Below are 14145 nucleotides of genomic sequence, written 5' to 3'. Positions count from 1 at the left end.
AGAATTGATTTCTGGGTGTTTGTCTTTTTCCTTCTGGTCTGGAATATTAGTATATTTCTTTATACCATTTGATGGAGTGGATTTGTGCCGGTGCACAGTGATAGTTTCTGGACACCGGTTCCACCTGCCGCCTCTTTTGGGGGGCGAGGGGACAGGAGCTTTGAAATGTGAGCCCGCTGCTGCAGTCCCTGTCAACTGTGCCTGTCTGAGCCTGGGTCACTCCTTGGGATCACAGCAGCCCTGTGGGGTCTCCCACCCAAGGGGAAAGTAGTCACATGGGGGACTCAGGGCTGCTGTCACCTGCTTCCATAGTCCCACCCAGTTGTGCTCCCCTCTTCAGGGCCACAGCGATACTATGGGCATTCACGGCAGCCGGGGGCTCATTTGGTTTCTGCTGCCCTCTGCTCCTAGGTCACACCAGCCATTGTGCTTGGCTGGGAGGGACCTACCTTCTGGGACCAAGCCAAAACCACTCCCTAGAACCCTAGTGGGATTGTGTATTCTCCCACCAGATGAGAGAAGGATCACATGGGAGCTCAGGGCTACTGCCGCCTGCTCCCACAGACCCACGTAGTTGTGCTCCCCACTTCGGGGCCACAGCAGTAGTATGGGCATTTACGGCAGCCAGGTGCTTCTTCGCCTGGACTCGGAGCTCAGCCACCCTCTGCTCCTCTGTCGCACCAGCCTTTGTGCTTGGTGGGCGGAACCTCCCCTCTGGGTCCCAGCCTGTGCCACTCTCTGCGGGCTGCATGGCCCTCCCATGTGAGGGCTCTCCCACTAGATGGGGAAGCAATCATACAGGGGCTCAGGGCTGCTGTCACCTGTTTCCACAGTTACACCGAGGCACGCTCCCACCCTCAGGGCCACAGTGGTGCTGTGGTTGCTCCATCCAGGAAAGTAGTCGCACGTGTGCACTGGACTGCCTGGGGTTCAGAGGGTGCTCACCTATCTCCACCACCTTCTCAGGGGGTAGTCCATCCGCCTTCAGATGTGTAGCTGCTCGGGGCTCTCAAGCATCCTGATGTGGTGTGTGGGTATCCTCTGCTGATCCATGAATGTCCTTTTAGTTGTAGTTCAAAGGGGGAGAGACATAAGGAACAGCTCACTTCGCCATGTTGCTCCAATTATATGTTTTTTTCACATTTGCTTTTTGTTTTGGAAAGATAATATATTAAGAGGATTTTTATTTTTATTTAATTTAATTTATTTATTTATTTATTTTTGGTGAGGAAGATCAGCCCTGAGCTAACATCCGATGCCAATCCTCCTCTTTTTTTTTTTTTTTGCTGAGAGAGATTGGCCTTGAGCTAACATCCGTGCCCATCTTCCTCTACTTTATATGGGACACCGCCACAGCATGGCTTGACAAGCGGCGCGTCAGTGCGCGCCCAGGATCCGAATCTGCGAACCCCAGGCCGCCGCAGAGGAGTACGCACACTTAACCACTTGAGCTGCCAGGCCGGCCCCTAAGAGGATTTTTAAAAACAAGGTAGCTGAAATCAGTGGTGGGTGTGTAGTAAGCAAACTCCCAAACTCTCCTCCCTAAATGATATGTGAAATAACTCCACAACTACAACATTTGATCAAAAACCAAACTCTCAGCATTACTTAAAGACAGAGAATGCCCAATGTGCAAAATAACTATGAGTAAAAATAAAAAAAAAAAATCAAATCCTAGGTCCAGGTCCCATCTGTTCCTGCGCCACTCCCTCTCTGCTAGAAGGCTTGGTGAGAAGCAAAGGCAAACCTAGAAATGATAATAGCAAAGAGGCTAGTTGGAGCAGCTAACAGAAAGATTAAAACCACCTCAAATCTGAAAGTACAACAACAACAACTGGGTAGATCAGAGCAGGACTACAGGAATAAATTTCAAAGTAGGTGTTATTTAAAGGAACAGCCATGTCAAAGGGACAGTCTCTATTTAAAGGAGCAAGCATGACCTAAAGGGACAGTATTCCAAATGCCTATATTCTAAGGGAGAAAATGTGCAAAAAAGAATGAAGAAGAGTCTTTTGGCAGTTGAAGGTAGAAGGGAAAAGAATAAAAAGAAAAATTCACATCCCACCCACCCACCCCCACACACACACACAAACCCTTAAAATATCTGGACTTTGCTTCAACTGACTAGAAAAGGTGCCATTAAAGTAGAAATCTTGTTAAACACCGCAATATCACAAAATGAACAAGAGAAGAGTAAAATCCATATAGAACTAATGCTGAACTCAGGAAATGAAATGTCAAACAAACAACTGAGGAAAATTCTTCATGGAAAGCAACTATGCAGTAGAAGAAAACTGGAAGTCTAAACTCCAAACAGAATTAAAATATATGAACAAGGATTTGAGGATATGAAAAACCACCCAAAATCAGACATTCAAAAACTAAGAACAGAGATAGATGAAAAAAGATTTGATTGAACTCAGAAAAGAAATGGAAGGAAGCCAAATTCTGAATTAAGGGTAAATTATAAAGTCCCATAGAGGGAATAGATTGAAATGAAATTTTAATCTGGAGCATTGAAGCAAGATAGGAAAACAATGAAGAAGGTGACATAAAGAAAGTAGTAAAAGGGTCAGGAACAAAGTAGTGGAAATGGAAGATAAGCAAATAAGGAATGCTATTATCAGAGTCTCTGAAGAGTGAAAACAAAATAGAGGAAAAGAACTAATATTTAAAACTATAAGAAAACTTTCCAGTCCTGGAAACAGATCTGACTCTTTATGTTGAAAGGGCTCACTGAGTACCTGAAAAAATTAACCAAGAACTATCATCTTCAAGACATATCCTAGTAAAACTAGGAACAAAGATAGAGATATAATCCTCAAGGCCTCAAAGCATAAAAGAACAAATAACTTACAAAGTAAAAATAATTAGACTCACATCAGACTTTCAAAACCAACATACAAAGCAAGGCAACAACAGAACAGCACTTTTACAAAATTCAGTGAAAGAAAATGTGAACTAAGGATTTTATATCCAGCCAAACTGTCTTTCAAATAAAAGAACTTAGGGAATTCTGCACCCATGAGCCCTTCATGAGGAATCTACTAGAGGATTAGTTTCACCAAATCAAATGTAGATTGCGAAAACCTCAGCAACAAAATGATGATGAACATCATTTTCATACAGACATATACACATAAACATACATAAATATGTATATATAACGCCAAAACCAAGGTGGGATGAGAGTGAATGATTGTTTGTTATGACAAACTAAAAGGGCCTTTAAAAGGGTATAAGTACAAAGATAACTGTGGTAGGCAGAATTCTTAGGTGACCCTCAATGCCCCACACTGCTGTATAATCCTTTACTCTTGAAAATGGGCAGGACCTGTGAAGATGACAGATATCATTCCATTGCCTAGGTTACATTATATGGCAAAGACAGAGATATTTTTGCATATGTAATTAAGGTACCTAAACAGTTGACTGTAACTTAACCAAAAGGTAGGTTACACTAGGTAGGCCTGACCCAATCAGGCAAGCTTTTTAAAAGAGGCAGATTACCCTCCTGGCTGAGAAAAAGTAAGCTGCCATGTTGTGAGAGATCCTGTGAGAGGACCACATGGCTCCTAGAGGTAATTATGTTTAGAAAGTGCAGGGACCGGGCCTGTGGCTTAGCGGTTGAGTGCACGCGCTCCACTACTGGCGGCCCGGGTTCGGATCCTGGGCACGCACCGCTTGTCTGGCCACACTGAGGTGGCATCCCACATACAGAAACTAGAAGGATGTGCAACTATGACATACAGCTATCTACTGGGGCTTTGGGGAGAAAAAGGAAAAAAAACAAGGGAGGAGGATTGGCAACAGATGTTAGGTCAGGGCCGGTCTTCCTCAGCAAAAAGAGGAGGATTGGCATGGATGTTAGCTCAGGGCTGATCTTCCTCAAAAAAGAAAGAAAGAAAGTGCATAACACTAAACACTGAGCAGCACAGAATGCAAAAATACCCCTCTGTCCACAGTATGACATTTTAATCCAACCTGGATAGCCTCATGCAAAAGATTGAAGCTGGACCCCTACCTTATTTCATATACAAAAATTAATGCAAAGTAGATCTTAGACCTAACTGTAAGAGCTAAAACTATAATACTCGTAGAAGAAAACATAGGCCTTGGATTAGTTTTTAGTAACCTTGGATTAGGCAATAGATTCTTAGATATGACACCAAAAGTGCAAGCACCAAAAGAAAAAAAAATAGATAAATTTGAATTCATCAAGATTAAAATTGTTTGTGCTTTTAAGGATACCATCAAGAGTGTAAAGAGACAACCCATGGAATAGGAGAGACTATTTGCAAATCACGTTTATGAATCACGTATATGTAGCTGGAATCTATAACGAACTCTTAGGACCCAATAATAAAAGTCAAGCAATCCAATTTAAAAGGATCTGAATAGACATTTGTCCAAAGAAGATATACAAATTGCCAATAAGCACATGTAAAGATCATCATCATCATTAATCATTAGGGAAATTCAAATCAAAACCACAGGGGCGTACCACTTCATACCTGCTAGGATGGCCATAATCAAAAAGACCAACATTAAGTGTTGGCAAGGATGTGGAGAAATTGGAACCCTCATATACTGCTGGTGGGAATGTAAAATGGCACTGCTGCTTTGGAAAACAGTTTGGCACTTCCTCAAAAAGTTAAACATAGAGTTACCATATGGCCCAGCAATTCCACTTCTAGGTATATACCCAAGAGAAATTAAAACATATTTACATAGAAAAACGTTTACACAAATGTTCTTAGCAGCATTATTCATACTAGTCAAAAGTGGGAACAATCCAAATGTCTATCAGCTGAAGAATGGGTATACAATATGTGGTATATCCATACAATAGAAGATTATTCAGCTGTAAAAAAGGAATGAAGTACTGATACATGCTACAATGTGGATGAACCTTGAAAACTAAATGAAAAAAGCCAGTTACAAAGGCCACATATATGATTCCATTTATATAAAATGTCTAGAATAGGCAAATCTTTAGAGACTGAAAGTAGATTAGTGGTTGCCAGAGGATGATGGGAGTGCAAAATGGATAGTGACTGCCAAAGAAACAGGTTACTTTTTTGGTTAAGGATGCACAGCTCTGTGAATATACTAAAAACCAGTAAATTATACACTTTAAAAGAGTGAACTTTATGTTATTGGAATTATATCTCAATAAAGCTATTTTCTTTTAAAGGGAGTTCTAGAGGCCAGCCCTGTGGCATGATGATTGGGTTCGGCACACTTCACTTTAGCAGCCCAGGTTCGTGGGTTCGGTTCCTGGGCGCACACCTACACCACTCGTCAACTGTGCTGTGGTGGTGACCCACATACAAAATAGAAGAAGACTGGCACAGATGTTAGCTTAGGGCAAATCTTCCTCAAGCAAAAAGAGGAAGATTGGCAACAGATGTTAGCTTGAGGCTAATCTTCCTCAACAAAAAAAGAAAAAAAAAATAGGAATTCTGAAAACAGCCTGCCCTAATTTCCTGCCCTAATCCCTAGAACTGTGAAGCTGTTGAGATATCACACCTGTGATTATGTTATAGTAAATGGCAAAAGAGATTATCCAGGTGAGCCTAACCTAATCACATAAGCCCTCTAAAACAGGCTGATAACAGAAGAGGAAGTCAAAGAGATTTGAAGGATGAAAAGGATTTGTTATGCTTTTGCTGGCTTGAAGATGGATGGGAACACATGATAAGGAATACAGGGTGCCTCTGGAAGCTGAAAGGGACCCCAGCTGACAGCAAACAAGTGATGGAGACCTCAGTCCTACCACCACAAGGACTTGAATTCTGCCAATAACAAGAATGAGCTTGGAAGATGACCTGGAGCTCCAGATGAGAATATAACAGTTGACACTTGAGCAGTCAGCTCCTCTGGCATAACGATAGAAATATAGATTGATAACTTCAGCCTCATCAGAGAATCCAGTCATTTTGTGCCAGAGTTCTGAGCTATAGAACTGTGACCTAAAATGAGTGTGATTTAAAGCTACTAATTTGTGGTAGTTTATCATGCAGCAATAGAAAACTTACTCTACAACTATGATATACAACTATGTACTGATGCTTTGGGGAGAAAAAAGAAAAAAAGAGGAAGATTGGCAACAGATTTTAGCACCAGGCCAATCTTCCTCAAAAAAAGAAAAAGAAAAAGAAATTACCTCCTCGATAAGATTTAGAAAGAAGAAAAAAACCCTTAATACAGGCATAGCTCGTTTTCTTGTGCTTCACTTTATTGCACCTCACAGATACCATGTTTTTTACAAGACCCTTCACCAGCAAAAAGATGACTACTCACTGAAGGCTCAGATGATGGTTAGCATTTTTTAGCAATAGATATTTCTTAATTAAGGTATGTACATTTTTTTTTAGACATAATGCTATTGCACACTTAATAGACTACAGTATAGTGTAAACATAACTTTTATATGCACTGGGAAACAAAAAAATTCGTGTGACTCACTTCATTGCCATACTTGCTTTATTGCGGTGCTCTGGACCCAAACCTACACTATTTTTAAAATATTTGAGGTATGCCTGTACATTCTCCCAAATATTTTAAAGAAAAGAGCAAATGATACACATCTCAAAAAGGAATAAACATAATAAGTGTAATATAATACACATAATTATAAAATATTACGATAGGGTCCAGCCCAGTGGTGCATCGGTTAAGTGTGTGTTCTCCACTTCAGCGGCCCGGGGTTCGCAGGTTCAGATCCCAGGTGCGCACCAATGCGCCACTTGTCAAGCCATGCTGTGGCGGCGTCCCATGTAAAGTAGAGGAAGATGGGCACAGATGTTAGCCCAGGGCCAATCTTCCTCAGCAAAAAAACATCAGATGTTAGCTCAGGGCTGGTCTTCTTCACAAAAAAAATAAATAAATAAAATAAAATATTATGATAAAGTTGAGACCAAACATATCCCTCCTAACAATAGATACGAATAGGTTTAAGTCACCTAGTAATAGAAAAAGATTTTAAATCTGGCTTACAAAACCCAACTATTTACTGTTTCCAAAAACATACCTCAAGCAAACTAATTCCAAAATATTAAAAACGAAGAGATAGATACATGTTTATGGGATCCTACAACCATCCACACATTCGGTGATTCACTAGAAGGGCTCACAGGACTCAGAGACAGGACTCTGAGCTATAGTTTATTACATTGACCAGCAAGGGGTAAAGACCTATTATCAGGTGGAATCTAGAGGAATCCATGCATAGTCTTCTGAAGTTTTCCCTCCGGTGAATGGGCACATAGAATACACTCCTTCCTTAAGCATTGAAATGCAGCAATATGTGTACAGTGTTTCTACCCAGGGAAGCCTGCTTAAGACTCAAATTCCAGGGGTTTTATTGGGGGCTAGTCACATACACAAAACAACCAGCGACAGCTATTGAAATTTTAGACTCCCAGAAAGATAACAGATGTTTAGTGGTTTAGCCAAAGGTGGGCAAAACAGCCTTATCAATGTAGAATACATGGAAAGGCCAAATTCCCGGGCACCAGCCGAAGGTGAACCCCACAAGCTGGTTCTTCTAAAGATATTAACCTCAGGTTGGCTGTGTTAACTCTTTTCTGTGCAGTCCACCGCATCCCATCTCCTAGCCCTCCAAATGCCCCACCTTCAAGCCCTGGCTTCCAGTATATCCTTACCTAATTCTTTGATTTGTGTAATAGACTATTAACTTTCTTCAATTATTCTCTTTGGATGTTCTTATCTAGTCACAGAGATATCTAAGTTGTCTTTTCTCATCTGGCTCTAAAGACTTTTAATGTTTATATTGGATTCTAAAATCTCTCATGCTTTTGTCTGGCTGCATGGCCAAAATATTTAAGACATGTAAATGACCAGTTTCTCTGACCTGCACACATTTGCCTGTCCTGAAAAGTCACCTCTGAGCCCACAAACCTAAGCTGTCTTTGTCTGTCAGGACTCTTAGTTGTAGACTTTATACAATACGCTGTAGCTAGTTTAATGCTAGAAATACACTTTAGCTAGTTAAGGCAGGAAGGGATAGATTAAGGGGCATTAGCCCACAAAAATCATTGGGAGAACTAAAGGGAGCAGACTCTAGGTTGAAAACCATACTGCGAAAAGGGGATGCTAAGTGGGAAGTACCTGCAGCTAGTGTGATGAGGAAGCTGCAGAATTGAGGAATTGCTGCTGCTTCTGCCACTGCTACAACTCTCAACCCGTGAAGTCAGAACACCTCTGCAACTATGCTTGTGAGAAGATCCAGTCTCTCCATTGCCCCTCTACCTCACCCGCTTATTCCCGCCTTCCATGTTTTATGAGTGGGTTTTCCCTGCAGGAATTGTGGTCTCTTGAGGGAGCCTGGCTGCAGTGGAATCTGGGAAATGTAGCCTTTAGCTGACCAGTCTCTAAAGTACAGGAAAGCACACTAGGAGGGAGCAGGAGTAGGTGTTAATTGAGCCAGTCTGCAGGAGTGGCCACATCATCCTTCGAGGCCCAATCAATGCATAGTTTATGACATTTTTTATCACTTTTTCAGTCTTCATCTACCTCCCTCTACCTTTAACTCCTGTGGTCCTTAAGGTCAGTATCACCCAGTTTAACACATAATTATATATCACCTTGAAGTTTTCACTGTTGTTTCATATTTGTTGTGTTTAACTAGGCAAGAAATTTGAGACAGCATCTCCTACTTAAATTCCTAATCCCAGGCAGTGATTTTCCCAAGCTGAGGACATAGCAGGTCCTCATTGAATACCCCTCAGAGATTGTTTTCTACTAGAGAGTGTGTTCCAGTTATCTATTGCTGGGTAGCAAACCACCCCAAAACATAGTGGCTTGAAACAGCAGTTTACTCTCTCTCCTAGTTCTGGGGGTTGTTGGGGCTCAGCTGGGACAGTCCTCATTTTAGGTCTTTCAAATGGTTATAGCTGAGACTAGAATTATCTGGTAGCTCAACTAGGCTGGACGTCCAAGATGACTTTTGCACTCATGTGTCTGGCCCCTCAGTGCTCCTCAACATGCCGTTTCTCTTCAGAAGTGTAGCTTGGATGTAGTATGTGATAGCTCAGGACACAAGGAGAGGAAAAGGGAAACTGCTAGTCCTCTCTAAGTCCAAAACTGGCGCAGCATCGCCACATTTTTATTGGTCAAAGCACAGGCCATCCCCAAATTCAAGGAGGTGGAGAAATGGACTTTACCTCTCAATGGGGATCTGGTAATGGGGAGGCAGGGAGGGAAGGAATTGATAGCACCTTATTTGGAGTAAGCTGCCACAGAGAGTTTTCATCTGTGGCATGTCACACAGTTACCTGGAGAGGACTGTGCCGAGTCTGAAGACCTGAATTTCATATCTTCCTTCAGTATTTCATTTCATACTCTGCCATACAGTTCATTCTAGCCAGGCAGCTCATAAATGCTTGTCATTGGACACAAAAGCAGGAGAGTGGGGATGGCTATGCCTAGTCAGATACTCTTCCCATGTGGCATCTTAATAGGCCAAGAACAACTTATTATTTCTGTTGCTTTTTAAACAACCTCATAATGCTTTTGCTTACCTATGATATGGTGCTTTATAATAGTGAATATAAATTTGATTTTCATCCTTGGTTGTGGCACAGAGCTCCTATGAGCCCAAAAGGTGTCTTTTATGTTAATGAGTGCCTTTTGGAAAGCCCCTAGGTAACCTAAGGATGGGGGCTAGTTGCCAGGGGAACCAGTCTTGATTAGAGAGTTGGAACCTTCACTCTGACCCACTGATTTCCAGGGAGAGAGGCTGGAGGTTCAGTCAATTGCCAATGGCCAATGATTTAATCAATCATGCCTATGTAATGAAGCCTCCATAAAAACCCAAAAGAAGGTACAGAGAGCTTCCAGGTTGGTGAACCAGAACACTTTCTCATGCCAGGCCCCAAACTTCACAAGGGCAGAAGCTCCTTTGTTCAGGCCTTTGCCCTATACATCTTTTCATCTGGCTGTTGAATTATAATATCCTTTGTAATAAACTGGTAATCTAATGAGTAAATGGGTTTTCTTAATACTGTGAGTGACTCTAATAAACTAATTGAACCCAAAGAGGGGGTGATGGGAACCCCTGATGTATAGCCTGTCACTTAGAAGCATGGGTAATCTGAAGTGCAGGGCAGTCTTGTGGGACTGAGCTGTTAACCTGTAGAATCTGATGCTATCTCTTGGTAGATAGTGTTAAGATTGCATTAAATTGTAGGACACCCAGCTGATATCCGAGAATTGCTTGGTGATGTGGGGAAAACTCCTCCCCTACGTCAGAATTAGCTACTAAGACAACAGGGTATAAAAAGCATTAGGCTTGTGTCCACACCTATGGTCAGAGATTTAGTCCTGTGAAATTATTTAATATCTCTGAACTTCAGTTTCCTTTAAAATGAGAGTAATGTTACTTGTTTTACAAGATTGTTGAAAGATTAATTGAGACAATTAATATCAATTCCCTGAAATAGAGCATTATACAAATGGAATTTAGTGTGTGTCCCTCTCTTCCCTATCCCCAGCACCTCCTCCCTACCAGTGCTGAAGTGTTGGATAGTGGAGTCTCTACGGTGGGTACTTCCTAAACAACTTATTATATGAAAGTTTTTAAAGTCAGCATGTTGACCAGTTGACCTATCTTGCACGTGTTCAAAGCTTAAGTATAATATGCCCTCATCTGTGGTAGCATCACAGCAGTTCTGTCTGAGCCTGTAACCCTTCCACATTGGCCTGATATAAACTGAATAATGGTGTGTTTTCTGTCTGTCTCGACCTATCCATAGTGATGCTATCAGCTAGGAATGCCTGAGGCACTCATCTGGGCCTGTACTACTTGTGGCAAGCCCCCACAGACATTTCCCTGACTGGAGCCAATGTTGTGGCTGGACCAGCCATTGTGGTTCTTATTGTGATTGCAAGACACACCTCAGCAACAACCATCAGGGAACTTTGAAAAAAGAAATTTATTACGCACGGGTCTTGCTGGGTACACAGCTTGCCCAAGGGCCACACAGCCAGGTCGCCAGGAGAGAAAGCACGAGCATGAGCAGACCTAGGTCTTAGCCTTTATTAGGGCCCGAGGGTGGAGTGGCTAGAGTTTTGCAGGTTCACTCTTGGTTGGTGAATTTAAAACATAAGAGCGAGAATTAGGGTGCAGGAAGGGAAAAGCTGAGTCACTCAAGCATTCAGTTATCCAAGTTACTCAAGGCTTTCTAAAAGGGGAACTTCATGGGTCAGGGTGTCCTGGTTGCTTGTCTAGTTGTTTAGCTAGTAGCTGTCATACAGGTGGAAATTTGTTTATTTGAGATGGATGTATTTAGAATGGATGCCTCAGCAATCAAAAGCTTAATGTCAGGCACTTGCATTACATGTATGTCCTCTTACAACCCTACACACTAGACCATCCAGTGGGTGTAGTCAGATGACATCACTATGCGACCAGCTGGGTTGTTGGCAAAGAATTGTTTTCTTCTTTCCTACTACAGGTGGAGTGGTAGGTTGCTAAGACTCATTAAAGCTAGACTCTGCATTTGCATAGGATGATTGCTCTGAAGGGCTATGCCAAGGGGCATGCAATGGCTTATGCACATAAACTCTTCTTTTCTCAACTAGACTCATACTTGGAATCAGAGAGTTGGCTTTGTGGCTTAACTCTCAGCCTCAATGTCCTTGTTGTAAAAATGAATAATAACATTTATTATTCACTATCTTAGCTTTGGTGGAAAATGCCAAATGGGACCATCCGTGAAGGGATAGACAGTGTCTGCCACCCTAACCAGTCAGGGGCATAGCAAGGACTCACGCCAGGTCTAATGGCTTGAAGCACATAGTGTTTTTCCACCACAGTGCTGTGCTTTCCAATATCTTAGAAAAAACATTGAACAGAAGGCAGAAGAAAAATTGTGTATGTGGTACTTTTTGCTTCTCCAAAGCGCCTTCATTTCTGTTTCCTCTGCTTTCCCTATCAAGGGAAGTGTTATAGTTCTTGTCTTACTGAATGCAAAAGGAAGTGAAGGCTCATCTAAGGGCACGTAACTAGTGAATGCGTAAAGCAAGACTAGAATAGGTGGAGTCCAGAATTCTTGACTCCTATATTAGGCTGTTGCTGCATCCCAAGATTTGAGCTTTCTGACAACTTGGAGGAAACTTTATGATGCATAGAAGGGGTACTGGTATAATTCTAGAATCTGTGAACCACATTAAACTAAATTAGAAGTCTCTGCCCTATTCCTAGAGATTTAAAAAATTCATTTCAATACATTCCCTGTTTACAGATGCCTAGGACATAGTAAATAATCAGATATAGTTCAAAATAGAATATAATAAAGTATAAACATATGTGGCCCCGACCCTGTATGTGGTGGGATGGGATATTGGGAAAAGCAGAGATCACTGAGCTAGAGTCATCTGAAATGGTTTCATGGAGGAGGTGGAACTTTAATATGGCCTTAAAGTATGGGTAGGACTTGGGTAGATTGAGAGAAACATGGACACATTTGGGTATGTATATAGAGAAAGGGATACAGCATATTTAAAGATGAGTACAGATTTGGTTTTCGGGGGTACAGAGGGATGGAGACAATGAGGAAATGGACACAACTGGAACAGAGGGTTTGGACTATAGGGTGGAAGAAGATGAAATCAAACAGGTATAATGAGGGCCTTATCTTCCAGACCAAAGGGAGAACTGAATAAGATCTGATAGGGAACAAGCCTAGGTATGGAGAAGATCCTCTGGTGGTGTGCTGAGGATGGATCAGAGCAGGGAGAGAGTTTCTGGCCTTGATTGCATCTAGACTTGCAGTGACCATGGCCTAAAACAGAGTAACCTACATGATATCACAGAGAGAAAAAGTGGATAGGCTTTATATTAGTTTGCTAGGGCTGCCATAAAAAGTACCACAAACTGCTTGGCTTAGAACAACAGAAGTTTATTCTCACACAGTTCTGGAGGCCAAAAGTCTGAAACCAAGGTGTCAACAGAGCTATGCTTGTTCTGAAACCTGGATGGGAAGGATTCTGCCTCTCCTCTTCCTAGCTTCTTGAGGTTTGCTGGCAATTTTTGGTGTTCCTTGTCTTACAGATGCATCACTCCAACCCTCCATCTTCCCTCTATGCACGTCTCTTCACATAGTGTTCTTTTTGTGAGGACACCAGCCATATTGGATTAAGGGTCCTCCCTACTCCAGTATGACTTCATCTTAACTAAGCACATCTGCAATGACCTTATAAAAAATGGAATCCATTTGTCATAATGTTAGCCTAACTATTCCTTACTCTTTTTCACCCTGTTCGTAAGAGTATAGATTTAGCTCACTGAGAAGTTTAGTGTGTCACTAGGAATGTAGAATCTCTGATTTTTGTTCAACGAGCTGAATGACTAAGTAGTGACTAACTGTTGGGGACATTCTGGTGATATCATTTTTACCAGGTAGACTACATGGTCCTAAATTATGGCACCGAGTGCCTTGGAGGGACCAACCAGTTCTTCCCTGCTTTTATCACAGGGATAATAAATGCTTCTCAGAGGAATCTGATATTCCTAGAGCAATCATTAAAAGTCAGCCTCTACTGTGGAAATGTGTGAGAGTGGGCCAATTGCAACTGTATAGACTCTCTTTTTCCTCTTCCAGAATCATCCCCAGGTGTGACGGAGGTGACCATCATAGAAAAGGCGCCTGCTGAACGTCATATGATTTCTTCATGGGAACAAGTAAGTGTTGGCCTGTGGAATCCTTACCTCCCAACAAAGAGAGGTCGACTTAAATGGCCCTGAGAAGGAAAGATTAGGGCAGGAAACCTATTCTTATCTCAGGCCACAGCTGGCTTCAAGATAGAGTTCACCCTTCTCTCTGTTCCTTTTCAGACCACTTAATGCTCCTTTCCATTCCATGCCATTTCCCCAGCATGGAACATCTCCTCTGACTCTATCGTATGGAGGCAGTGGAACATTCGAAGTTGTAAACAACAGAGCTAAAAATCCAGCAATGAAAAAGAAAATTAAATATTAGTAAGCATTCTGGGAAGAATGTGGTTAAGTGTTGCAGATAAGTACTAACCAGATTAATAGCTAGGGCTTCCCAACCCTCCTCTGAACTTTCATTCATTTATTCAGTAAAAGGTTTAAGCTTCTAAAATGGGCAAGGC

General features: G+C 41.9%; 1 protein-coding gene across 3 annotated transcripts in view; it reads left to right on the top strand.

Moving 5' to 3' along the window:
• TPGS2 (tubulin polyglutamylase complex subunit 2) overlaps positions 1-14145 on the top strand; it is a 73892-nt gene that overhangs the window by 7733 nt on the left and 52014 nt on the right. For all 3 annotated transcript variants that reach the window (XM_058557022.1, XM_058557020.1, XM_058557023.1), the window contains exon 2: positions 13632-13711. In XM_058557022.1, the coding sequence (XP_058413005.1) occupies positions 13632-13711 (80 nt within the window). The remainder of the gene's footprint in view (positions 1-13631; positions 13712-14145) is intronic.

Source organism: Diceros bicornis, chromosome 16 (genome assembly GCF_020826845.1).
Source record: "Diceros bicornis minor isolate mBicDic1 chromosome 16, mDicBic1.mat.cur, whole genome shotgun sequence".
Lineage (NCBI taxonomy): Eukaryota > Metazoa > Chordata > Mammalia > Perissodactyla > Rhinocerotidae > Diceros > Diceros bicornis.
This window is presented reverse-complemented; position numbering and strand designations above follow the sequence as displayed.